Genomic DNA, 26,978 nt, shown 5'->3' with positions numbered 1-26,978 from the left:
CTGTCTAACTGCCATGAAATAATTTAGTTTCAGTTAAATGTTAAGCTTTCACTTTGAATTTTTGTGGGCCAGAAACCTCTGACATGGCCTAGAAAATATTGGCAAAGACTGTACACACATACCATTTATTTGTTAAACCTTTTTCAGGCTCCAAACGTGCTAGTGTTAATTAATGACAATTGAGAGAAGGAATGTCACGAGCGCTTCCATTACTTTCCTGTATGGAAGTTGTCTTTGTACTGAAATTTCAAGCTACATTTCTTCTATTTTCTCCACTCTGGATTGAGTGCAGAGGCCCTATTTGCTTTTTTCACCCTACAAGTGTCAGGATGGCCACATTTGTGGGAAGGTTGGATTTGCAGAACTACGAAGTTGCAATTTTAAAGTTTAGGGAGGGAGGGATGGAGAGCAAGAGAGATAAGGCTTACAGAGAGAGAGAACAATGTCTGTGCTGAATTCAAGGCCCTTTTCAGCGATTCAAAGCAAGTTCACCACATAAAGTTGTTACGGCTGCTTACTGAACACTTGGTGTGGCTGACTCAAGATGACTTTAGTGTCCAACAGCTGCGACACTAGTTTCCTCAATGCAAGAAAGCAATTCAGCCATATCATTAGTACTCATTACTTTTTTTTTTTTGGGGGGGGGGGGGGGGGGGGGGTGCAGTGGATTAGCGTTTTGATGGAAATTTCGCAAAGATGGCAGCAGCAATAGCTTTGAACTGGTGCACAAGTTTCCTCACAACTTCACCAAAAACGAGCGAGCTAGATGCCGCAAGCTATGCTACTACAGATGCCAGATGCCCGGTTTTCTGTAGTTTTCTGTAGATGCCAGATGCCCGTCGGAGCGCGAAGTCACTCATGATGGAAGAAACGGGCACCCACCTCTTGACTTTACACGAGGAGACGCTCCAGTGGACGAGGTGCTGGTCATCGGAACAGCTGAACAGGGAGTCCGACTCCGCGTGCCAAGACACTCCGTTGACGGTCCCTGTGTGGCCCCCCGTCTGGAATATATTTGAGACAGGCACACACAATTTTAAAGTGGAAGCTTTCTTGGTGGGATCCATAGCACCCGGTCCGAAAACTAATGCATTTCTCCATAGAGCGGTTGGTCAACGGAAAAGCTCTGATAAGATCACTGGACACACGGCACGTGCGTGAAACTGGGCTTCCATAGTATCAAAATGGTTACTTCAAAATTGGGGGAAAAGGAGCAGTTCCAGATAAGACAATAAACACATCGATCACGAATAGTAGACCTCTATTTCATAAACCACATATTCGTATACCTTTAGATCGTTCATAGTAGCGTCACTAAATTGGCTGTAGGGTTTAACGCGCCGACGCAACGCAGGCGATGAGGCGCGCCGTAGTGGAGGGCTCCGGATTAATTTTGACCACCTGGGGATCTTTAACGTGCGCCGAAATCTTGTACACACGGGCGTTTTTGCTTTTCGCCTCCATCAGAAAAGCGGCCGCCGCGGCCGGGAATCGAACCCACGACCTTGTGCTCAGCAGCGCAGCGCCTTAGCCACTGAGCCACCGTGGCGGGTAGCGTCACTAAATAAGCTATGCTTAAGAGTACTGCCACTTCGTGCACCCAAAAGTGTCTGGGGCCGTTTTGTTTCTGACTTGCAGTGTTGCCATCTCTCCCAACGAAACCACCGCCGGTTGTGACGGGCAGTGTGACCGGCCCCTCTATCGTCCGCGCAGCAGAGAGAGAAGAGGCGCCTAGAAACAAAATGGCTGCGCCCATATGCAAACATATCATGTGGTGCCGACCGACCAATAAAAATCCCAGCGGCACATAACAATGAGAGAAAGAGTGCCGATACTCTAAAAGCCTTTATTTAGTGACGCTAGTTCATAGATGCGTGTGCTTAGTACACGAGAAATCGTTGCATGCGTTGTTCTTTGTTTGCGATTTGGGTCTTCGAAAGTTTGACAATCGATCGGATGCACTTTCAGCGAAGGTGAACGGACTATTAACGAAGGTTCTGACCCCCTTTAAATGTGATAAAGCTTCCGCGCTTCTCTCAACTTTCTTTGGGAAAGGGTGGCAAACAAAATGGTTTGACCACTCAGCGCGGTCAGTGACTCTATGTCAATGAGTGCTGTGAGTGGGATTGTGTGGGCTTGTGTATGAGTGACGTGTGGGATTGATTGGTTGATGTGGCCAATCAATGGCTTATATTAATTATTTTGAAAGGGGTCTTCGCTCCTTATTTTCTTGTTACAGCTCCTTTAGGTACATACAGGGGTGAGACAGCTGAACCAGATTTGGGAGCAGCTTTTGGAGCAGCGAAATTTCGATTTTGGAGCAGAAGAACCTTGATTTGGAGCAGAAGAACGACATTTATTATGTCACCTTGGGAGCCTAAAAAGTCAAATTCTTGGCCACTCGGGGGGGGGGGGGGGGGGGGGGAGTGCGCTTTTTAATCGGTTTTGAACGTACATAACACTGAAACAGCCTTTCAATAATTTTTTTCTACCTGAGTATCACAAGGAACGAACTACACTACCTTTCAAACCATTTTTTCATTCTTGGGCTCTAAGCATAGATAACGCGGAGTTCCGTTGAAACTATCAAATTAAAAAACAGCAATTTTAAGAAATTTTTATTATCCCGTGAATGCCGAAGTTGTTATTTATGTAATCCCAGACTCGGTGTTACGAACAACTAAGAGCCACGGCAAAAGTTGCGCAAAGCGAGGTGACAGTCGTCGCACCCTACCAGCCCTCCCATTTCAAGCCCCAAGGTGGGCGTTCACTACGATCGTAATTAGAGTATTGGTATGTTTTGGCATTAAATTTCAATTCAGACAGATGAACCATTATTACTCGCGTGCTATAATAACCTGTCCCGCTATCGGACACTGCTTGAACATTTGGCGGTAATGCAGCCTGCGCCGCCACTTCTGCAGTGTCCATCGTCCCACTCCCGCTGCTCGCAAGCTCACTGTCAACAGCAACAATAACTCGGCATTTTATAACGCCGTAATGAGTCCCAAATTTCACTTCAAGCACTCACCGTGCCTCACACTCAAGGCCGAAACACGGCGATATTGCGGGTACCCCGTTGTTTTTGATGAACCCCCGTCTTTCGAGTCGCGTAACTTCCCGCGATAGGTCAAACGACTAAATGTAAACCCAGCCACCCCCATAACCAAAACCGCGGTAGAAATCGGCGAAGAGCAGTCTGCCTGAACCACCAGAAACTGCTTCGCCCAGCGGCCATGTTTTCCAATCTTCACCCCACCAACATGGCGGCGCCCAGTAATGTCGTTCTGGAGGTGCGGCGCTCCCAAAATTGCTGTTTTAAAATCAACTTGCACAAGTAGTTTGTGGAAACTTTATTTGAGAAAACTTTAAAAATTCACACAATATAACATGTGCAGTGCAACCCGACATTGTGACTTTTGAAAAATCTATCCCGTGGGCAATTTTATGCGGGTTTTTTTATGGAATGATCAATCAATTAAACCCTTACAAACAGCATCACCTTCAAGGTGCTCGAAAATTATGCCGTCAGTAAGCATTTTCCACTACTGAAATTGACGGGAGCGTTAAAATCTTTGGCTATCATATTCTTTCGGAGCAGTTTGGCGCAATTTTTGCAATTTTCAAGCTTTTAGAGCAGCCTGGTGCAGGAAAACGAATTTGTATCAAAACTGCGCAATATGCGCAGCTGTCTCACACCTGTACATATGTACATATATTTGGTGTGTTGCTGCCATTTCTTTATGAATCTGCCTCACTTCTATGCCTGTACCATTGACCATCACCTGCAGTGGAATTTCTGTATTTGCTCCCCCCTTATGTAATACCCCGCAAGGGGCCCTTAAGGGTATAATAAATGATGATGATGAAAGCTTTGTTTGGCCACCAGCCCCTGGTGATAGAGAATTGCTGGAAACAGTGGCAATGCCATTCACATGTTGCGTGCACAGAGTACAAGTATGGCAGAAGAAGTTTCTTTTAACAAAGTATGGCTGTTGACTGCCGACGTGTTTTCTTAGCCACAGCAGTTGTTCTTTTTTCAAACGCCGGAAGTCACAAAAGTGAAGAATTCACTGATACAGTGCCTTATTTTTTATATTTCAGCAGCTTGTGCAATGCTTACAAATGGGGTTAAAGTAACACGTCCCCAGTGACACTACAAAAAAATGCGTCACACCAGTGCATATAATTAAAAATTCAACCAAGATCTAAGGCAAAGTACAGATCGAAAACTAGCTTGTAAACCCCAAGAATAAACGCTTCATACGTTTTCGCAACGGCACAGCAGTTCATTATTTACTGCTGCTATCTTGCTGTTCCTGTCATCCCACATTGTGCACTGTATTTAAATGTTCAACAGCTAATGACATACGTGTTTCAACGCTACATGCAACGTGACGGGTCTCCACCATTTCACGGCGACGTCTTTCCATAATTTCCCGTTGTTCACCCACCCACAACCTCCCCTTCCCTTATTTTGTTTCTGCACAGAACTGCGGGGCAACATTTTGTCACGGAGTTAATAAAGTATATCCAATTACCGACATGCTCGGAGCCATTTCACGTGTAGCATTTCGGCTTACGAATAGTCCGTCATTTCGCGAGTGTTTAGAGTCGACTGGCCGCATCACACGCCAGATGTTAGGCCCGACTGGAACGGGAACTTCTTTTTAGACGGAGATTTACTTACGAGTTCGCTGTGGAGGTCGCCTTTGGCCGCGCTGTACAGCAAAACTGTTCCCTCCGCGGTGCCCATCGCCAAGAGGGCAGCCTCTGATATGGCTCCGGCTGCATCGTCGCTCGTTTTTTGCCGCTTTTTCTTCTTCGGTGACGACTGCAATATGAAACACAAAGAACGAAACACGCATTAATCCGGTCCGAGCGTCACGATCACAAACAGCCGGCTTGCGGCAAGACGTCCGATCCGTGAGAAAACTGCGAACGTGTTTTTCCATACGCATCGCCGATACGCAAAAAACGACCGATGAGTCACGGCGTTCACTCCCATAACCAGCCGATGGTTTCTTCCATCTCCACAAGCAGAAAAGGGCGACATTAGCGCACATACGCACTTAGATGCGACCAGCCTCGTCCGTGCGCGCGAAGTTGCCGCACTTGTGTTGGGAGCACATGGTCCAAATGACAATCGAGCCGCTGTTGCTCGAAAAAGGTGATTTTGCGAAAAGCACACCAGCGATCACCACCGCGTATCAGTAGCGCGTGTTTCCCGGCGCTGACATACAATGCACGGGCAGTCCCGAGTGCGTTATTTGCAGATATATCACGTTTTTAGCGCGCCGCACCGACAGGCCGGACTTACGAAGTCGTGCCGCGTAGGTCCCCACGACAGGCAAGTGCACTTCGCCGAGAGATGCGCACTGGGCGTGTATTCTTGCTTTAGCTTTCCCGTTGATGTATCCCAGAGCTTTAGCCGGCCGTCAGCACTGGAATACGCTATAAATTCGCCGTTGTTAGACACGGCCACGGGCTCCACGAGAGCCGCCATGTTTTTGTTACACGTGAACCTAAAAAAGGCAGTGCGCATGCGCCGGATAACTCTCGACAGCGGGGCTCTCGACAACTGGACAAATGAACACTCGTTGGGTTTCGAATTCGAAAAGGTGAAAATGTTATATCAGCAAACAATTTTTCTGTTTGTTAGCTACTAGTAAATATTACAATTAATTATGACTGAAATACTTACAAAAATTAAATTTTTTAAACTTTTTTTAGGATTGGGCGCTGTCCTCCTGCGTTAATAAGTGTTTATGGTTCGAGTCGAAATTGGTAAGTAGCGCCAACGTCACCTTTGTTCCGTTACATACATCTCCACAAAAAATGGTCAAAACAATTTTTACGAAAGTTACGCTGTGATCAAAATATTTGTGTTCCCATGATGTCAACACTTCAGCTTTTCGTAGTATTTACCCACTATGTGTCGTAAACACGGTAAACACTCCGTGTTTTTGTTTTGTTCTCACGTGACACACCCGTTTCGTCAGCTGTGACGCTTGTGGTCGGTGTCATTTGCAGTTGTGACAGTTGCCAGTAGCCGTAACAAGATACCAGAAACACCTCGTGCGCGGGACCGCTTCGTTCCTTCAATCTCGTACGCTTTTGCTCTAGTATGACCCACCAACGTCCCGAAATGTTTCCTCGTGCAATAATTCCATGCCGCAGGACCTCGTAAGCGCGGCGATGTTTTGTGACATGACCGACCGATGTGCCAACGCACTGTGCGTACTTCTCCCAGCTGTTCAGTTGGAAGCGTGAGAAAAGGCAGTCATGGATGCTGACGTGCCTACGTACAGGCGCAATTTCCGCACTACCTTGGCGCTGGAGGCCGACAATGTGCCGTTGGATCGAGGGGACGCTCCGTCGACCGCTAGTGTAGCAAAGGCGGCGGCACAGAACGCAACATTGCGGGCTGCCGACGAGGTCGACTGCAGTGTGGACGATCCCCTGCTCGTGCCGGAGTCACCGCCTCCGTTTGTTGTCCCTGTTGACAGGTGAGTAGTGTGAGAAGTAGGGGGCAGACGCCGGATCGGCCTGACCCGTCTCATGAGCGCGATCGAATGAATCGTGCTTATATAAACTAAGCGCGCCAACACCGAGTGTTCAAATTCATTGCCCGTCATTTTGATCGCTCTCTAGCTCTGGTAAAAGTGCAAGATCGCGCACGCCCGTATCCACGGCACCCAGTGGGTAGAGCTAAAACTATAGAGGGTGTTACGACGATAATTGGAACATTTGAAATTTTTTTCCTGAGCGAACTGCTGCTCGGTTCATGCTCAAACTTCACACGAAGGTCGCATTTTGTGGTCTATTTTTTTGACGCCGGGAACAGAGGCGGTACTTACCTGTTTATTCTGAAAATAAATAAATAACGATTTTCCCCTATGGGAAAAAGGCGGCCGATTTGGACGTGCGAGCCAGTGCAAGCTGATCTTGGAATGACTGCGCCAGCTGGGGTATGCAGAGCGAAACAGGCGATGGATATTCACGCTCCTTCCACGGCAGGAAGGACCCAAGTGGGGTAGCAGACGATCAGAAAATGCAAAAGTGGTTTTTCTCCTTTGGCTCTTTACTAACGTGGAAGGAGCCAAATGAGGTAGCAGGTGATCAGAAAATGTAAAAGCAGGTGAGGAAATTAATCCAACGTTTATTGGCAAATATTAACCGTGGGGGTATTTTACTATGACTGGTATCAGCTGTTATGCAACTATTTGTGGTCATCGTAAACTACGGACGAAACAGGTTTTCTGGTCGTCTGCTACCTCATTTGGCTCCTTCCTACCATGAATCCACATCATCTGTTTCGCTCTGCATACTCCAGGTGGCGCCGTCGTTCCAATACCAGCTTGCACTGGCTCTCACGTCCTAATCAGCCGCCATTTTCCCATGGGCAAAAATCACTTTTATTTATGTTCAAAAATAACTAGGTAAGTACCGTCGTCGTTCCCGGTGTCAAGCAAAATAGACCACAAAGTGTGACCTCCGTGTGAAGTTTTAGCGCGAACCAAGCATGACTATGGCTTGTCTTGTGCTGCTGTACAGCCTCCCAAATTTTTAATACCATAACAAGAGCAACGACCGATCGGCATTTCAGCGCCTCATCACGGTGTTCACCAGCAAAGTAAGTGAGAGTACACGCACGCGCATAGAACTATCTGTTGTGCGGACCGTTGTCTGCTCCACTGTTCTCCTCAGGGCAACACACCCCCTGTGTTTCTAATTTTTAAAGGCCGTTTCGCTACTGTCAAAGGTAGCTAAGCAGCGTGGGGCACAAGTTTTTATTTTTTATCAGATTTGTTATTTATCGATTATATTGTGCAGCGGCCTGAGGCCACGCCGGTCATAAAACCGGTCCTGTTCTACTTTCATTTATCTTTTCAGCGCCATTCATCACGCTGTGCGGGGCAAGTGATCCAGAAAAAAAAAAATCGAACGCGCATTTAATATGCACATGCGCTTCAAATAACCACGGCTTCTCGTGAACAAAGTCATTCAGATGCAATGGCAGGGGCTGTACCACTCTCAAGGAATCAGCGTAGCAGACGACACTCGTACAGCAGTAGCCCTATGCACGTGCGCGTACTCTCGCCTATTTTGCTGCTAAACCTTGTGATACGGCGCTGACATGTCGATCAGTCGTCGCCCTCACCATATTATTAAAAATTTTGGATGCTGTATGTGCATAGTAATTCAAGTGTGTACAGTAAGTGCGCCGCTATTGAAGCACGCAGTATTCACAGGAAATGTTCAGAGTACACTAAAAGTACGCCGAGCACAGACTGTATGTGCACAAGTAGATCAAAAGCAAGCCAGAAACTGATCTTTGCTGCCACACATCTATTGTACCCCGGCCTTGTCGAGCATTCGGCAAATATTGGCCTTCTTTCATCCTGTTTGAAGGGTTACCACATTGTTTTGCGGCGCAGAGCCTGGAAAGGTTGGCTATTTTGTACAATACGTGCGGCGGATTTCCTCATTTGCGAAAGATGAAAACTCCTCATCTAAGGCAGATCTCGATTCATTCCTCTGCTTCAAAGTTGGTCCTCTTGCTATCGGCTAAAATATTTCCTGTGCAAAAAAAAAGAAAGGACAACAGCACACGTGCGAGGAAATAGAATGCACTGGAGCTTGCAGAGTGCAGCTTTGCAGCTGATATTTAGTTGGGAAAACACTTGACCTTTTCAATACATGCACAGCAAGTTGAGCGATGTTGGGAAAACACTTGACGTTTTCAATACACTCACAGCAAGTTGAGCGATGTCGGTGACTTGTGTCAAAAGTGTCATTAGCTTGCCCGTAAGAGCAAATAACAGTGAACTCACACTCTCGTTCCCCACCATCCAGGTGGAAAAGACATAAAAAATTTTCTTCTTTGGTAATTTCCACCGGCCTTTTTTGTTTTTGTTTTCACTGACATCTTCACACTAAGCAGTGGCTTTCTAAAAAAATGTTTCAGTTAAAGTCGGTACTCTGTCTGCCATTGTGTGTGTGTCTTGTACTGTTGCTCATTTATTTTGTTTTATTTGTACCCCAGTTTTTTTTATTTTGCGTGAGCCTGATCGAACTAGCCCCTTACAATTCTCCTACATATAGCTTTCGTAGACTCTTCAGTGTGGCACAAGATTGGGTGCCCAGTGGCTCCAGAAACCATAATTCAGAAGCTGGCAGTACACAAACATTAAAGATGTCACGTCATGAGTTTAAAAGGGTCATGCTGTTACTATGGTTTCTACAAGGTTGGCACGAAATTGACTGAATTCTTACCTCGTGACTGTAAAATGCTTCAATTAAAGAGCTCCTAGTAAATGCAAAGTTGGGATGGTGACGTGCATCATAAGTCATGTTATAAAGATACTCTTTATAAGCAAACAGGCATGGTTGAACCTTCCCCCAGGAATGTCGTCGAGTGCGCAAAACAGGCAAATGAACCTTTCATTCCTGAGAAATGATCGAGCGCGTGTAATGAAAAGAGGAACCTTCTGAGTGAAGAACCGAACAAGCGAGCACACGAATTTGCATTTGTAAAACATTGCACAAAGCATCTTTACTGGACATTTCTCAGCACGTACAAGGGCTATATGCAGAAATATGGCCTGGAACAGAATGGCCTTTTTTCACCCACTTGTACCCTATGAAAGGCCGTGTGTGAAGCTTGTATTTAGCTCGATCCCCGGAGCTCGCAAACCAGTCTTGTTTTCCACGTCTGTGTGCGATGTGCCAATGCATGCAGGCCCAAAAACATTGAAGATGGGTGGTGTAAAGTTAAAATCAGGGCCCCTTTCCGAGGTGTTTAAAATGGCAAGCTTTATCCCATGCAACGTGAGTCAAAGTCAAATTCCAAAAAACACTGTGCTTTGACCGCTGTGACTTTGACCGTGCTTTGATAAACCTCGGCGTATCAGCTCGAGGGACCCAGGTTCAGTTCCAACCACAAGAAGTGTTTTTTTTTTCCCTTAAGGCGCTCGATGTGCCTTTGCGTATCATCATCATCGTTTGTGAAACCCGTTGTGTAAAGTTGGCTTTTCCGCAGTGCGTTTTACTTGGACGAACGACGCCACCTGTGAGGCATAGAAATCTTCACTTCAAAAACCAATTTGTGCAAGTGTTGGCTTGCCAGGCAGCAGGAAACAGTGTAGTGGAAAGGTCTTTGTTGGGCCAGTGATTCATGCTGACGCATTTGCACAGTCTCTTTCCTTTTAGTACGTAACGTCCTCATGCGCACTTTATGTCCGAGGAATTCTTTATTGCCGGTCGGCCCCTGGCAACGTCACCCGGTGTATATATGTATTTGTACATATATACGCATACATGGAGGCAGTAAGATGTTATCAGCATTTACGAGGTTTTGTGGTGCTATGCTCCTGCGTGGAATGGCGGAGTGCACTGGGTGTCTGACTCTTTTTGACTGCAAAGAGAGCGAGCGGTTTTGTGTCCCCACATTGTGACATGCCATGTTGCTGGAGTCAGTGACCGCTTCATTACCTCACGTTTTAAGTGAATTGAGATGACAGCATAAATGTTTTGCTGTATCTAGTGCGAAAACGCTGCGTCTTTTACAGAGGAGTTTTGAATTTAAAAAGAGTGTTCCAGATTACCCGCTATCTAGGCGAATTTTATGATTTTGATGAAAGTTCTCACAGTGTATTTGGGCGAGCGGACAAAAATGGCCAGCCGGTACATGTTAGTGTATAGAAAGAACTGCAAGTTGAGCCATCATCAGTTCACTTAGTGTATTGGTATTTGATCTCGAAAAAATATCTAAATCACCTCCGTCAGAGTCCTTCAATGCTTTTCTGGTCACGAAACTCCGCCGTAACGCTCTGGGAGCAGTTTGCTATGTCGCCGAAGCCGCCGCGGGGCGGCGCTGAGTGCATAGTGGGGGACAGACGAAACCTGCGCGCTGCGTCTGCGAGGCTGCACTCCCACGGAATCCGGTAGCATCGGCACGTTGTTTTCTGAGTTTTAAGTTACCAGTTGATGTGACGCCTTTGGTGATACTGTGTGAGGACACTGGGCGGAAATGCCCAAGACTTGTTGCGTACCGGGATGCCGCTTCGGCTACAGAGGTACGAGCGAAAAGGTCTTGTTGTTTTGCTTGCCAAATGACGCCGATAAGCACGAGCAGTGGAAACGTGCAATACTGCGACAGGAAGCCGGCGGCTGTTCTTTTGACTCGCAGCATGTCCGTGTCTGCGAAAAATATTTTGACACTGCGGACGTTGTTTGGAACGACACCTTTTTGGTGAAAGGAGACGTCGTCTCTTTGCGACGTGAGAAACCCATGCTGCGGCCCGACGCCGTTCCAAGGCGCTTAGACGGGCTGCCGGCGTATTTGAGCAAGCCGAAGCCGCGATCCCGTTCAACGAGGGTCCAGCCAGCAACAAAGAGACGTCGTTGTGCTTTTTTTTAGAGACTTTGAAACACTGCTTCATTTCAGTAGGTCAAGCATCCCCGGTCAAGTATCTTCATAACTATGCCTTGCGAGTATAGTCGATCATAGCAAAACGCCCTGTTAAACTGAAGCATGCAACATCGAAGTGGTAGTTGGATTTGGCTTGGAGGGTGGGACATTTCTGGGAAAGCAACTCATTCGGAAATTGGAGCTTCCCGAATGACCTTGAGTGGCTGCACAGTATTGCGCGAGACGCACTTTCCCTTGTTCTGTGCCTATGTAACGTTACTCTGTTGAATGAACCAACTAGCCCAACAGCAAGTTTTATTACCCTGTTGAAGTTTCATGAAAACGAACACAAGGTAGCTGCGAACTCGAACTTAAACTTGGTTAGAATCTTAGAGATGGGCATGTATTAATGCGACGAAAGCTTCATCGCTCGCACTTTGAAGCTTTGCTGAAGCTCTATGTAATGAGCGCACAGGAATGAGGTCAACTGTAACAAACTAAACACTCGAAATTTATAGCTTTAGCTTCGCGGCGATCATCGGCGGCGTAGACGGTCGGATTGCATAGCGCGATCGGCATCGCCGCGGGGGCTCACTGCACGTATCATATTTGCAAATTTCTAAATCTGAGGCTTCGCCAGAGTCCCAAAACCAACGAAATAACCTTCGCTTAAACAAAGCACAATTTTACGCTGCCCTGCACGAGATGAAAGAACTGTTGCAACAACAGGTACATTCATAACTGCTGCGGCACGACTGGCTCCATCAAAGCGTTGATATCATGCAAAGGTAAGCGAAGAAAACCTTTTCACACGCGAGTGGAGCAACCACATTGTATGTCAAGCTAAATCTGAATGATAGCAGAATATTTTATGAGCTATCAACAACTACCTCGAACGGGTACCAGCTTCGGCAGAATGCTTGCGCGCGGGTGGCGCGGGCATGAAATGCCCCCGCGCTGACAGCGGCGACCCTAGCGGCAACTTTTGTCCCTGTATGAAACGGGAGCCGGAGTTTCGTGACCAGAAAAGCATTGAAGGACTCTGCCTCCGTCTAATGACAATGGTGGTTGGAACACAAAGCTTTCTTGCGTGTGAATATCAAAAGCAATGCGTCATAGTGAAAGCTGCTGCCTTCAAAGTCCACGTGTCGATGATCAAAGTGCAAATCACCTGCGAGTCAAAGTGAAAACTCTGACGACAGCAGACGAATCCCTCACGAGAAAGCTGACCCTCCCCCCCTCCCCCACCATCGTCGTCGTTAGACCACTGTCATCTACAACCCATTGTCCAAATCAACTCGGCCAAAATCCAAAGCCAATGCCTGCGCAATGAACCCAAAGGAAATGCTGAACACAGCCTACAACCCATTGTGTCCACTTCAATGCGGCCAAAGTCCAAAGCCCCCGAAACGAACCCAAAGAAAATGCTGAGTGACCTGAATGCAAGGATGGTGTGATCGGATAGCCATATCCCCTTCATAGTGTGACGGGCCCATGTTCAATTCGAACCACGGGAAGAAGTTGGCTTTTCCTGTTGTGCGTTTTAGGTAACAGCGCCACAATCACTGGTATCGAGAAAGCTTCACTTGAAAACATATTAATAGCATTTTACTTGCGTAACTTTGGCTTGGCTCATTGTTATACAGTAATCCCTCATTATAACGAAGTCAGCGGGACGGCGAAAAATTTCGTTATAAGTGGTACTTTGTTATAAGCAACCACTCAAGAAAAGCTAGAGCATTTGAGCTTTCTTTGCACCACAGCTCTGCGAGGAACCAAAGCACAATGTATTCAGTGCAGCAATACTTTATTCAGGAGCAGAAAAGCCAGTGGGCTTTGACAGTTTCAAGTTCCTGCTGGTCGCGAGCAACCCCGGCTCCAATTTGGCCACGCATTGCATGACGCTGGGGTCGCCGCATGTAAAAGTGGCATGGCAGTGGCCACCGTTATGTGGGGGTGGGGGGTGCGGGCATCACGGAATGCTACGAGAGTTCTGCTCTGTAAAGCGCCGCAAACGGCGTGGCTTGAGTCTGAGGTTGTGTTTGTTAAGCTAAAAAAAAAATGATTAACCGCTCATTGTGGGTACACAGCACCGGTTTTGCACTAGGGGCCTTGCATGATCACTGGGCAATTTTTTCCTGGGGTGTGTGTGCCGCCGTGAAGTTTGCAACACATAAGTTTTTTGGTGCCCCGTTGTCGACGACACTGCTAATTCTAGTGTTCGAGTGTCGGTGTTCACGCACCGTTGCGTCCGTGCCATTGACCAATGTCTAGAAACAAAATTCAGTGACCCCACCACGCATTTGGACAGTTTGTCTAAAGTCGGATGCGGTGAATCGAGTATGACCGGCTCAAGAGAATCGTTGAGGAAGCACCAGCTTGTGTTGACACGCCATGTTAACAGCCTGACTCGCCGCTGCGACGTCTCCGCTCGCCACTTCGCTCTGAGTGGGTCAAGCTCTTTGTGCGCTTTGAGTAATGCGGCCTAAAATGCGTGTGTTTGGGTTGGGACCAGAAGAAATTTTGAATAAAACGATATTTCGAGTAAAGCGATTTCGAAATAACGAGGGATTACTGTACACTACCCCCAGGCGTGTGCCTTGTACAGTGGAATCTCATTAAACCGTACCCGCTTACTAGTTTGTTTTTGTACGTAGTTAAGCCGAATCGTCGATCCAGTTTCCCTTTAACCTAATGCATTCGGATAAAGCGTGGTGCCAGTTAATGCGTACTTGTTTCGCGTCCCCGTCAGGTGCGGCTAAACGAGGTTTAACTCTAATTGCTTTGCTTCCCCCAAAAAAGTTTAGATGTTTTCTCGTCTCAACGTAATGTTCGTACCCGAGGGCTTTTCAGGCCCTCTTGATTGTGCAGTGGCGACCTAAGTACGTACTGCAACCCTAACAAGGCACATTTCTGGTTTACGGGAAGATTCTGTTTTCTCACTCAGACTTCCGATCTGTCAGATTTTCTGTGGATCACAGCTGTTACCATTTGACTGGAACATCCTTCAGTTGTATTGCGATCATACATAATCATAAATTATGAACCTGTGCCAGCACTCCATTTGACTGTAACCATGCTTCTAGTGTGTTTTCTAAGTTGCAAGAGCACCCTGTTTCACTCATTTTTGGCATGTGCGTTTAATAAGCCCTCTGCTAAGATCACCCTTTTTCTTATGAGCAGAGCTTCTTTCTATACAAAGTTTTCCTCCAGCACAATTACTACAGGAGTCCCCTCTTTCCTTTACGCCTCTGTGCAGAGACGTGTTGCGGCGAGAGCGCAAAATTTGGCTTTGATGTTTCTCATCCTGTTTTATAGGGTCTCGGTGTGCAGTTAATGATCTTGTTTGATAAGGTATCTGTGTGCAGTTAATGATCTTGTTTTATAATGTCTCGGTGTGCAGTTAATGATGTTGCTAACAGCTGTGCTCAACTTTGTGTTTCAAGTGCCTCAGCACCATTTGTCCTGTATTGATTAGCTGTGCGGCTTGCATCTAACGTTCCCCCAAACCCTCGTTCCCAGGTACTACTTTGTGAAGAATGTGTTCCTCCTCCTGGGCGTCGTTCTCATGCTGCCCTGGAACTTCACAGCCAATGCCACTGACGTAAGCTCTCTGTGCATCTCCTTCTCTCCTGCCTAGAGGGGCCATTCAGACAAAATGCAAGTTTGTTTTATTCGAAAGATTTCGTGTTCCATAGTGCCCCCAGCGCTTTTCCAGAAGCAAATGATGCTTTATTCACTGCGAAATTAGTCAATTTAAGCTAAAATTTTGATTCTCGTGCCAAAACGTGTGTATGTACAATGTTTGCAATGACATCATAAGAACATGTCTTTCAGCTAAACTTGGCGTGGAGCGGAGACTTGCTTACTGTTAGTCAACCTAGATGGCACCACCATACAGCGGCGGGCTGTTTTCTGCCTTTGGTTTGTTTGTGACTGTATTTAAACCTGGCTTGTTTTTGTTCAGGGAGAAAATAATCGTTTCGTGAAACATGGTGCTCGCTCGACAAATATGGTCACGTAAGACACCGTCGCTTGCGTCAATAGGCCATTGTCGTCTGAGACAACCCCAAAGCCTGGCAGTCCTGTGCAGCTAAAACAAGCCTAGTGCTCGCAGTACCACCAGCACTACGCATTGGAACTTCTATGTTTACATGTACTTTCGTAACTTCCACTATTTGTCCCACCGTTCTTACTGATATAAAGAGAATGTGCCCTAAATTTAAGCGCAAATAGCTCGTTCGGCAAGCTGATAAGCTCTGCGTAATTTGCGCTCGCTTTTGCCGGCCTCCGCCAATGGCAGAGCTGGCTGGTTTGACATCACAGGTTCTGTTGCGGGAAATGAGCTGGTGGGTCGCGTGGCCATTCCCTTTTTTCCTAATTATGTAGCTTATTTGAGCGAAGTTTGCGTTAAAAGTGGTGTCAGCATGATTCCAACGAGGCAATCTTTTGAATGAACCAAACTTGCATCTTGTTTGCATGGCCCCTTTTTAAGGTGGCGCTTAGAGGAAGCGATGTGACAGAGACGACGTTCTGTTTGCCTCGAACACTGGGCAGGACTATAGGAGGTGAGACAACAAGCACGGTTGAGCAACCAGGTAATGTCACAGTAAAACCGAACGCAGACTTCAAGGCTTTGTAACTGCGACGCAAAGGAGAGGGTAGCGGCACTTGGTGGGCAGAATAATAACAGCCGCAACTGAATGCTGGGCTGCGCAGTGAAGTGACGATCACGGCAGCCGTGCAGTTTCTTCTCTTGTCACAGGTGCCGCTAGCTTAACCTGTGCCAAGTGCTTGCGAGGTTACCCAGTTGCCCAAGGAAGCGACGTTTCCCCTGCTATCTTGCTCTTACTTCGTAGTCTCGGACAACATTCTAGTTAATCAGTTCATCAAGTCAGACAGTTAAGCCAATCCATTCGCAAACTTTTATTTTCAGTTGTTGTACAGTGGGGAAAAAAACAGTAGCGGGGGAAAAAAAACAACAAAAACAAATCCACTCTTGTGCGGCTAATTAGGTATCCAGACGCCCATCAAAAGTGACGTGCAGTAAAAATGATGTTTCAGCTTAATTGCTCGAGTTCATAAATAAAGCATTGATTTTTTTTTTTTTTTTTTTGAGCAGTGAAGACAACGTGCTTGAGTGCAATGGCGTGTCTGTTGGTTTCCAGACAATTGGTTAGAACGAATCAAAGGACTGTTTTATGTCCAAAAAAATCCAAGGACACCTAAGTACATGAGTGTTAAAAGTGCAAAAGCATGAATGTCCAATAAAACGTTGCTGAGGGCTCCTTCGTGCTTTGTTCTGCAAGTAGTGCTTTCGACTTTTCCTGCGTGGTATCTGCAGTGTACTGGCGTGAACAGCCCCGTTTCACTACTCCCAAGGTTGCAGCCTTGGACGATGTACGTGCGCCACACTAAAGAGTAGTACGGTAAATAATACCACACAGAGCAATGCTGTGGAATGGGTTGCAGCCAGTGGCTGGTTTGGGAGCTGTTTTCCTGCTTCAGACACCGGGCGAGGCGTTTTTGCTCAGTTGTGAATTTAATGGTTTAGCAAGCATTGCTCAATCCCCCTTCCGGGTATGTGTTACATGTAGCAGCCAATGGAAGGTTTAGGTGCCAACTCACTGCTAAAGATGCTGGACGCGGGATTTTTTGCTCAACGATGTGTGAAAAAATGTGCTGTCCTCACCATCACAACAGGCATGTGGTGAGTAAAAAATTGGCGATCTAAGACGGCAAAGATACACATGGGCTATAAGGCACACTGTAAGATGGGGGGGAAGATCTCCGGATTACTTTTGACCACGTGGGGATTTTTAATGTACACAAAAATCTCAGCAAACAGGCGTTTTCGCCTTTCACCTCCATGAGAAAAGCAGTCGCACGGCTGGGTTCTAACCAATGTTTGTGGGCTCAGCAGCACAGCATCGTAGCCACTGTGGCACCCTGGTGAGTTACCGTATTCACTCGCGTAATGAACGCACTCGCATAACGAACGCACCCCAACTTCAGTCATCAAAATTAGGTTTCTTTTTTTTCACCGCATGATACACGCACCCCCAACTTTGCTTCTGTTTTACGCGAAAAAAGTGCATTCATTACGCGAGTAAATACGGTATTTGAAAAGTGTCGTGTTTGTTTTCCATTTTTTTTTTTTTTTTCGGGGTGTGTTTGTGTGTGTGTGTGTGTGGGGGGGGGGGGGTGGGCGGGGGTGACAAAATGTGCATACAGAACTTTCGCTCGCAACATCCCCGCCTCATAGATTACTACGGACTTGCCATGTACTACAGTTTGTTGTTATTTATTTTCCCCCTTCTTCACACGTGCGCAGTACTGGATGTACAAATTCCGGAACGTCTCCATTCCGTACGACCCCAGCCTCGCGCACAAGACGTCGCTGCAGGCCAATGCGTTCAGCGTTTTCTCTGTGGCCAGCACGTTTCCCTCGCTCGCGGCCGTCTACCTCGGGACCTTGTTCAACCACAAGTAAGAAGCAGGGTGGCATTTTCTTTCGTCCTCTGTGGTGGTTGTTCTTCCCCTGTGCATGCTTTGTCAGAACATTGACAGAAAGAGTTGTGCTTCGCGTCTCAATGCGAAGATTTGTTTTTTGGTGCGCAAAGGGCCAAGCTGCCCTTTTTGTCTGGGAGCTTGCAGGAAGAGCTTTGATGCATTTAGTTCAGTGTGTCAAACCGAAAAAAATACCGGTTCGGTTACGGTTCGGGTTCAGGAGAAATCATTTCGTTCCGGTTCAGTTCCGGTTCGACAAAATCACGTACCGAACCGGTTCGCGAACCGGTTCAGGAGCTTGAACCGGTTCGCGAACCGGTACGATGAGTTGAATTATACTGAAATTAAAAAAAAAAAACATTTATTAGTTTAAAATGACAGTCACATCAAAATACAAACAAAAATTCAAAATGCTGTTGTTCCCCAAGGTCAGTGGCGCAATTGCAAAGCAAAGTTTAAACAATTACGAGATATTAGAAAAACAGATGAAGTGGCGACGCTTTACCATCTATTTTCCCGCCCATACTTTATGTTGTCCTAGCGACTATTCATAAAACCACCACGAAGAGGTATGACGGTGGGATATATTTTCTGCCCTTTCCTTTTTTGTTGAAATCGCAATCGTCGCTATGGAATCGCCCATCACGATAACCTTGAAGCCTTAAATTTAGGCCTGCATAAACCATTGGCGTACATTTTTTATATTTGTAACAAAACTGTAAAATCATACCACAGGCACATAAATACTACCAATGAATTAGATTATTTGGTCACCCTGAATAATTTGTTAGCTGTCACCTTATCGAATGTGTTAGCCACACTTTTGTTAAAAGTAAGCTTCAGTTAACGCTCTGTCACTGCATTATTGCTCTGACCACTGCAATTCCTTTTGCGGTAGCTATACCGGATGAGTGCATTACAACCAGTATGTCATAGTACCGCCTGACCCCCTGCCATCGTTCCGTGTGCTACATTGCGGAACCTTATAAGAGAATATGCTGTTACAAAATGAATGGGAAGTTTGACGCGCGGAGCATATGCGATGGGACTTTTTTTGGCTAGACGCTCTTTAATTCGTCCACAGCAGTACTCCCCTCCGGAACGAGTAGCAGTAGAAGTAATGTAGCGAGTTGGGCAGTCAGTACAGGTGCACCTTCGAAAAAAAGCAGATCTTAAAGAGACAAAACTGCATCAGCAGCACGGCTTAGCCACTGAGCAGCTTCTGCAGTCACACTTGTCAAGTATTAACAATTTGCAGGTGTCGGACCTTTTAAACAAATTATGAAATGTCAAAAAGTTTGCACAGATCGGGTGTGGGCTTTCGCTGTTGCGCAGTGGAGCACTCCTGCAGCCTGATTGCTCCAATAAAGTCGCAGCTAGGGAAGGGCAAAGTCGTTTTTTATCCCCTGCAAGCTGCCGAGAATGACATTTCGTTTGGACAGCTTGCACTACGCTCGCGCTTCCAGCAGCAACAGACCATTGCTGCATTGTTGCTGATTCATTTCCCCTGTTGTTACATAGAGCGAAATAGTAAAGAGTTTTAGCTGAGCGTTTTTGACGCTCCGCTATGCTCCCGACGTCCCGCTCAGCACAACAGGAGCGTCAGCAGCCGAAAGGCTTTTACCTAAGCGATAACCGTATCTCCCTCGACGGGGAATGATTCGCATGACTGGTCGTTTCGCGTGCGCCTGTAAACCAAAACTTCAACCTAAAGGAAACATAAGAATTTGTATTTGGTCACCCAAACAAAGCAAAATAACGTGTTTCTTGCCCTCATTTAACCTTTTTTTTCTATTATGTAGTCACTGACATGGTATAATTTTTCTAAATAACAATAAACAAGCCGATAAACTTTGGAATAGCCAAGCCAAGGCTGTCTTTCTCGGCGCTGCATAAAAGCAGCCCCGCGCTTCGGTCGACGTTTTTCGCTTTCGTTCTAAAGATCTTTGAGGTGTGTGGCACCACTGCCTATTTGGAAGCGCTTTCATGGCTTCGTCGGTGGTGTTTCAACTGAAGAAACGAAGTTCGCCGGAGTGCGGTCGCATTGCGGGGGCAGCCATTTTAAAGTTCCGCCCGGTAGCATAAGCTGCCGCGACGGTCCGCTAAGAGGCCCCAGTTAGTGGAGCGGGGCCCCGCTCCGGTATCGCGGTTACTATCGCCGGTAGCGCCCTAGCGTGCCACGCGTGCGCAATGATGCTCCCGCTTGCTATTGGAGCGGAGCGGACCGTCAGAAAGGGTCAGCTAAAACTCTCTAGTGTTCAATTGTCTGGAGGGGAAAGTGTGCGAGCGGGTACGAAGTTGATGGTACGTGAAAGAAAAAAAAAAGGCCTCAATTGCATTGACTGTGCAATATCAACCGCGGAGGGTCGAACCGTTTCGACATAAACCGGTAACCATTATTTCTTTTTTCGGTTCAGTTCCGGTTCGGGTTCAGCCTGCTCAAAAAATAACGGTTTGGGCTCGGGTTCAGTTCCGGCCAAAATACCGGTTCAGTTCCGGTTTTCGGTTCGGTTCGGTTCCGGTTCGACACCCTGGTTTAGTTACAAATGGGGCAACTAAATGCGGACGTCCCTGTGTGTAATCTTGTCTACTCGGTGACCCGAACTTGGGGAAATAAGTGTGACATTTTGGGAGACGAGAAAAACGTGCGATGAAAGCGAAAGAAAGGTGGAAAAGCAGGATGGGCCACTAACCTCAACTGATTGTCATTGCTTTGAGCGCCGTTTTTACCGCTCTGTAATTTTATGAGCGTTCGAGAGGCACTTTTGACAAATCGACTGCTGCCTTAATTTAATGATTGTGGATTCATATCACATTTCCATTTCAGTTGTCAGTGGGATGCAACTGAAAAGCTGCTTGTAACCATTTTAAACCATGCCTGTCATCCGAACGTTTGTTGGGCATTTTGGAACCAGATTTTAGATGTCCGGTACCAAACTTTGTTTTGTACTGACCGCTGCGTTTGTGCGTGCTTTGCCACTGGAACCCCGTTTTTATGGGACACTAAAGTGACTGGGTGACAAGACGAGCTGTCATCTTTACTTTTCACAACACTGGCACACTGTGCGGTACTTTCTACACCTACTTGTGGGCGCACCACTGCATCGATTTAAAATCTTTTCCGTCATAAAAGTACTTGCAGGAAATGGGAAAGAACCGTCAGCGCTGATCATTTATTTCTAAGTAGACATGGCATTGTTAGCCGTTGAAACATAAGCCGAAAAAGCTACAAAAAATGTTATTACAAGTGTCGTTGTTTTTTAATGTTTCAGAGCCGTTTTTTTTTCCCTATAAATAAGTACCTATAAATAAGTATTGTTGCCCACTCCAGCGCAGACATTGAAATGCCATCAGAGAAGAGCTATCTGGGTGGTACTCGCTGATGGCCACTCTGAAGGAAGGTATGGCACACAGACATGTCTGGCGACTTCAGCTGTAACAATTCTTATTCCTGTACTAATGCTTTTGGGAACGTGGGAAAGCAACGTTTGGTGAACGAAACCTTTTTGCGAGGTCGTCGAGTGCAACATAGAGCTGTGTGTTGTCGCGTACAATGTCTTGTGTTCTTTTCCCTCTTGTTTCCACCCAGGTTGAAGCACGAGACGCGGAACATTCTGGGCTTCTGCCTCTGCATTGCCTTTTTCGTGATGGTCACAGCCTTTGTGAAGGTCGACACCGACAACTGTAAGGGCCTTAAGGGCCGCATTTCTTGTTCGCTTTGTGGGCTGTATTATTGAATTGTCACTGGCCAATCGAGAAGACCACCCTGTGCTCTCAGAAGTCTTCTCTCGGTAGGGCATAGGTTCAGACCAGTTGTCTATTCCATGCTGTGCGTTCACCTGCACAAAAAGACACAAGGAGAGAACACGCGACACAAAGCGCAACTTTCAGTTGACTTTATTTTGAAGATATCGCACTTTTTATGCTGTCCCCACGATTATACGTCGGTACAAAGCCTCCCTTCCCCTGTGCGCGTGTCGCTTTTACATTGTCATAGCAAAGCATCAGCTTGCTCCAGAAAATACAATTTTTTTTCTTTAACTCTTTCGCTACCGCAGAAAATTGACCAATTTTTAGGGGTCCAAGAAAACATTTTTTTTCCTGCTAAAAAATTATTTAGGCACTAATTGCAGGAGCACAAAATGCAGATTATTTAACGGCCTTCCCAATAACACCAGTTTTTTAAAGGTTTTTATATATCATAGTTGTGAAAAAAAATATCAAAATCGAAATTCTTGTCAAGTTGTCGAAAAAAATGATAAAAAAGGAGTTGTGTATATCAAACCACCGGTAGTAGAAAAAAATTAGAATATACATTTTGTAGGGAAACGTTTCAAAAACACACCCTAAAAAAATGTCGCCTTGCGCGGAACAGTTTTTCAGATATAAAAAAAAAATGTTAGCACGCACGGTGCTCGTGTCATGCGGTGAAGCCCAACCTCTAATTCAAAATGTGCAATTTCGGGTGGTTCCCCGGAATAAATCTGGCGGTTTGACGTTATCAGGGGCACCAATTTGCCCCCACATAATGTAAAAACATCTTGTCAATGGCTGACTTTGCATTTACAGCGAGCACAATATTTGGGACAAGCACGCGACGCGGAAAAAAACATGCATGAAGTTGAAAACGGAACGCCGTGGCTGATGCTTGTTGTCGTTCACGGTCAGTTATCTCTCAAAACATAAAGCTGAGCTTTATTATCACCTTCTTACTCGCAATTGTAGCCTTGCTCGCAAAAATGAGGTACGATGAGCTAGAATCATGCCGTGCGATCTTTGGCCGAGTAGCAGTAGCGCGCTAAAAAAGATCAGCACAACGAGCCTCCTCTATTGTAGCGCCACCTAACATTTTTCAAATGAAACAGTACAAAAACTTATCAGATACTCCGTCCGAATAGACAGTTCAACTAAGCAGCAACATTAGACACCCGGATATACCCTCGCATGGAAACGAAACTGGAAGGCGAACAGCTGGCAGTGTAAGGCCGGTTTGAAGCGCTGTCCTCGGCGGAACAGATATCTGGCGACTGAGTGTGACCTTTTGACTTGCATCTGAAGTTCTTATCGCAGAAATCGGCTTAGGGTGGGGGGAAATCAGGAGCGGCGTGCTTTGTTCGAGGATCAGTCGCGGACGCTTCAGGCGCCATGGCAGGTAGCCTTGAAGTTGGGTAACTGCGTAGTAGCGCTAAATATGAATTTCGCGATGCAGAAACGAAACTGAAACTGTTGTAAACTGTTTGCGAATGGTCCTGGGGTAAGTAGAACTACCACAGTACTTAGAACAACTTGCGCAAAGGCAATAAAACTGCCTAAAATCATAAAGTAGCTTTGCAACCAGGCACTGCTTGACATTTTCAGCCGATTTCTGGGATTATTACTGTCAGAGCGTGAACCTTACGATTGAAAATCGTTTGCTAGTTCCCCATTCACGCCCTGATAGCAAAAAACAAGCGCTGGTGCCGAGTAATTATGAGTTGCACGCATTCTTCGTTGGTAGCCGTGACGCACGATGACCACGCCCCTTTTCCACACCCAGGTGATTCAAAAGTGTGTCAAAAATCACGTTTCCGTTGAAAAAATGAAAACAAAACTGATTTTGAAAGGCCATTTTCTGATGTAACTCCGAACAGCTTTACTTGTTCGAGAAACGCCTGGAACGCTATGAAAAGGCGCTCCCAAAAGTATCGATCAAATTGATCGATTTTGATAGGCGCGGTAGCGAAAGAGTTAAGGGAGAGAGAGGGAGAAAGCGCTCACACAACAGTCAGCAGCAGTGCTTTTAGTGCCTTGTTTGAAAGTTTGCACCACCTCCTTACAATGCTTAGCTAGCTCTTTTTTTTTTTTTTTTTTTTGCCAATTGCTTCCACGCATTTGTTTATTTTTCACAAGGCATGTAATTGGTAAGTGTTTTCAGTCGTAGTTGCCCCGTTTTAGCACCCCTAGTCGAAAGTTGTTAACTTTTTCTTTCTTTTTTTTTCAAGAAAGGTTGACCTTGGTTTTGTTAACGGATGCTTCACTGTCCACCACAGACATTTCATCGGACAAACAGTTGAACCCTGTCTGTTCCGAGTTCAGGAAAGCTAAAAGACAAGATTTAGGCTAAGCTGTATCTTGGGTCAAGTAAAATGCCGGGAAAAAAAAAAAACAACGCTCAAAAACATTGACAGTTTTAGCAACTTTCAGTAACGCAACACAATGTTGATGCAACAATTTTTTTCTTTTCACTTGCTGGTACTGGTTTTGTGAGTGCACAAAAAACAACCTTGGCTCTACGAAATTCATGTGCTAAGTACTTAGTTTTTGCTTCCGAGCATGAACTTTACCATGCTGAGGCTAAGAAATCAGCCAAGTACCGGAATATTGGTTGTGTATATGTATGTGTTCTCATGTAAGGCTGTACAGAGCAGTAAAGAACTCAGTAGCAGTGATGACCAAATGGCAAGTATGCAGGGAAAAAAAAAAAGAAAAGTAGTATTCTCCTACAATGACCTAAAAAAGACAAGTGTTGAGCATTGAGATTATATCCTGAGTTATTTCTGGTGTGCTCCCAACCCCCTAAAAACACGAGAGTGCTTTGAAATGTATTTTGAAGCAAAAACATGCTTGTTTAAAAAGTGCATTCCCTGAGCTCATTTCAAATGGGGCTTGCTGTGTGACTGACTGACTGCTGAGATATTGTAGTAACTGCCAACACTTTCTCATTTGCAGGGCAAATAGGATTCTTTGTTCTCACGGTCTACCTTCTGGCTTTCCTTAACGGCAAGTATTACCTCCGGCATGGCTGTGGTTGCCACTTGGTGAACTGGCTGTGCGGTTATTAAACACAATACATAGTATTTCTTGGGCTCCTTAAACGAAGAAATTTTGGTCTGTCTGCCTGTCTGTCTGTCTGTCTGTCTGTCTGTAACTCGATTCAGCCACCCGGCCAAACTAAAATCAAAGCTGCACAATAGTTTTATATACCCACAGCCAAACCTAAACGCCAAAGTCCAGCGTCAATGTTCATACTTGTCAACATTATTGAACAAGAACAATACATCACTTAAATATAAGGCAGAAAATCAATGCACGAGTGAGATTTGCAGTGCTTCTTTATTAAACAATTCATAAATGCCTCTTTTTTGTGATAGCAAATGAAATACTACATCAACTGCAGAAAACCATCGCGCGTTGTTGCCCACGCTCCTGGTGACATTTAAGAAATCAAACGGTAATAGCAACGAAAGGTTCCACTAGATAGGTTCCACGTTCTGCTTGGAACGCTCATGGAGTAGGGGCAACGTGGTTCTATAGATGTTGTAGTAGGGTGCCTCGATTCATGCGCGTCTCCGCCGTACGGCAGTGCTGGCACCGAGGCACCCGACTTGGAGCAGTGGAACGCGGTAAATGTAAATTGACGTGAGCAAACCTCTAGTGCAGTGGTTCTCAAATGGAGTTCCGCGGACCCCAGAACCTCTAGTGCAGTGGTTCTCAAATGGAGTTCCGTGGACCCCCTGGGGTCCGCGAAAGCATTTCAGGGGTCCGCGAAGCTTCCCTCAAAACTTTTACCCCGACATTTTTTTCTCGATTTTGCCAGCATTTCCTTGCAATACAAAAAGCTGACTCCGCCGCATTACTTGTACGTTTAGCTTCTCCGCGTAGCACAAATTTTAACATCTGATTTGTGCACAACACGCCAGCTATGAGAAGACAAAAAAAAAAAACAGACCCACAAAAGGCAGCGTATGGGTGTCTAGAAGACTTATAGATTCCAGTACAACTTGTTTAACATTATGGACCCGATCAACATACGCTCCATCGTGGGGTCCCCCATCCCTACCGCAAGCCCGAAAGGGGTCCCCGGGGGAGTCATGGCTGAGAACCACTGCTCTAGCGTGTTATCTTGGAAGGATTGAGACGGGTGAGGAATGGCATGAGAGGTGAGCGGAAAAGGGAAGGGAGGTATTTACTTGCCAGGGGTGCCAGTCGGCTATCGTCTTTCATCGACATTTGCAACAAAAGGAGCAGATACGCGGCCATTTTTTTTTTTTTTTCTGTGTATGGTGTTCGAGCTTTGCTTCATAGTAGCATCGGGCGTGTTTTTTTAGTGAAAAGGACACGTGAAAACGTTCCAATCAGTAATACCTGCATCCGTGCAGAAAACAGCGTCGTACAGCTTAAAAGAGGAAACGACAAATCTACCTCATCTTTTTCTGCGGTGCCGTGCAGGCTAGAGGCCTCTTCTGGTGTTCCACCTTTTTCAAAATTCAAGTAGCATCGTTCATGCCTTTGCGAACGAAAAGACAGGTTGTTGTCTTATTGCTGTCGTCGTGTGTGTAGCTCCTGATCGACACAGCTGTTGGTGCATTGAAATGCGTTCGAGTGCGTAATGTTACAGACGTGCAAGATAAAGACTATCTTGTGTGTGTTTGGCGGGTAAACAAGTCCGTTTTGGGCTTTTCTGCCAGATCGGTCAATGACACCTTGGAGGCGTGAAAACAGACAGTCTTAGATAAGGCTTTCGCTCTGTAGCGTGTGCCACATTTTTCGTTTGTCTGTTTGTTTCTGTTTGCTTTCGACTTTCTCCCAATGATGATGTCGTCAATGCGGATTCTTCGTCGAGCTGTCTCGTGCCGACAGCGGGGGCACGTGGGTCTTTTTTGGTTTAAGACTTAATATACTTAAAATAAACTTTTTTGGTTTTTAAGACCAATGTGCTTCCTTAAACTCGCAAGGCATGGCTTACAAATGCAGCATCTGCGATTTAGCTCGAATTAAAGTGATGGTTTGAATTAAACCAGTCACAAAATGTCCATCACGCTTAGTCTTCAAGCATGAAGTCTGCCTCTGCTCGACCTGCTGCACCCGTTTTTTGTGTCAGTCTTGTTGCAGCGATTTCGATTTCTCGTTTAGCGCGTAAGCAATCTTTGCTGAGTGCCTCGACGCAAACTGTGTAGTGCCTTCTGTCTGCACAAAATGAGTACTTGGCGATGTTTTAAGACATTGAATCCTTATAATGTTGTAAATGTAGTTCATTGCAAGAAAAAAAGAAATGAAAAAAATGCGTAGAAAA

The 26,978-nt window shown here is 46.0% G+C and overlaps 2 protein-coding genes across 2 annotated transcripts in view; one reads left to right on the top strand and one right to left on the bottom strand.

Annotated features, from left to right (window-relative positions):
• Nucleotides 1-5,553, bottom strand: part of LOC144149022 (WD repeat-containing protein 43) — a 43,466-nt gene extending 37,913 nt beyond the window's left edge. Inside the window, exons 1-3 of the mRNA XM_077680565.1 lie at nt 5,321-5,553; nt 4,691-4,834; nt 883-1,004 (exon numbers count right to left, since the gene is read on the bottom strand). Of these exons, the coding sequence (XP_077536691.1) occupies nt 883-1,004; nt 4,691-4,834; nt 5,321-5,545 (491 nt within the window). The 5' untranslated portion in view covers nt 5,546-5,553. The remainder of the gene's footprint in view (nt 1-882; nt 1,005-4,690; nt 4,835-5,320) is intronic.
• Nucleotides 5,554-5,874: 321 nt separating this feature from the next.
• Nucleotides 5,875-26,978, top strand: part of LOC144149023 (equilibrative nucleoside transporter 1-like) — a 47,297-nt gene continuing 26,193 nt past the window's right edge. The window contains exons 1-5 of the mRNA XM_077680567.1: nt 5,875-6,509; nt 14,939-15,020; nt 17,751-17,905; nt 21,516-21,610; nt 24,635-24,685. Of these exons, the coding sequence (XP_077536693.1) occupies nt 6,286-6,509; nt 14,939-15,020; nt 17,751-17,905; nt 21,516-21,610; nt 24,635-24,685 (607 nt within the window). The 5' untranslated portion in view covers nt 5,875-6,285. The remainder of the gene's footprint in view (nt 6,510-14,938; nt 15,021-17,750; nt 17,906-21,515; nt 21,611-24,634; nt 24,686-26,978) is intronic.

Source organism: Haemaphysalis longicornis, unplaced genomic scaffold (assembly GCF_048455015.1).
Source record: "Haemaphysalis longicornis isolate Haplotype H1 unplaced genomic scaffold, Haemaphysalis longicornis Haplotype H1 scaffold_8, whole genome shotgun sequence".
In the NCBI taxonomy this organism is placed as follows: domain Eukaryota; kingdom Metazoa; phylum Arthropoda; class Arachnida; order Ixodida; family Ixodidae; genus Haemaphysalis; species Haemaphysalis longicornis.
This window is presented reverse-complemented; position numbering and strand designations above follow the sequence as displayed.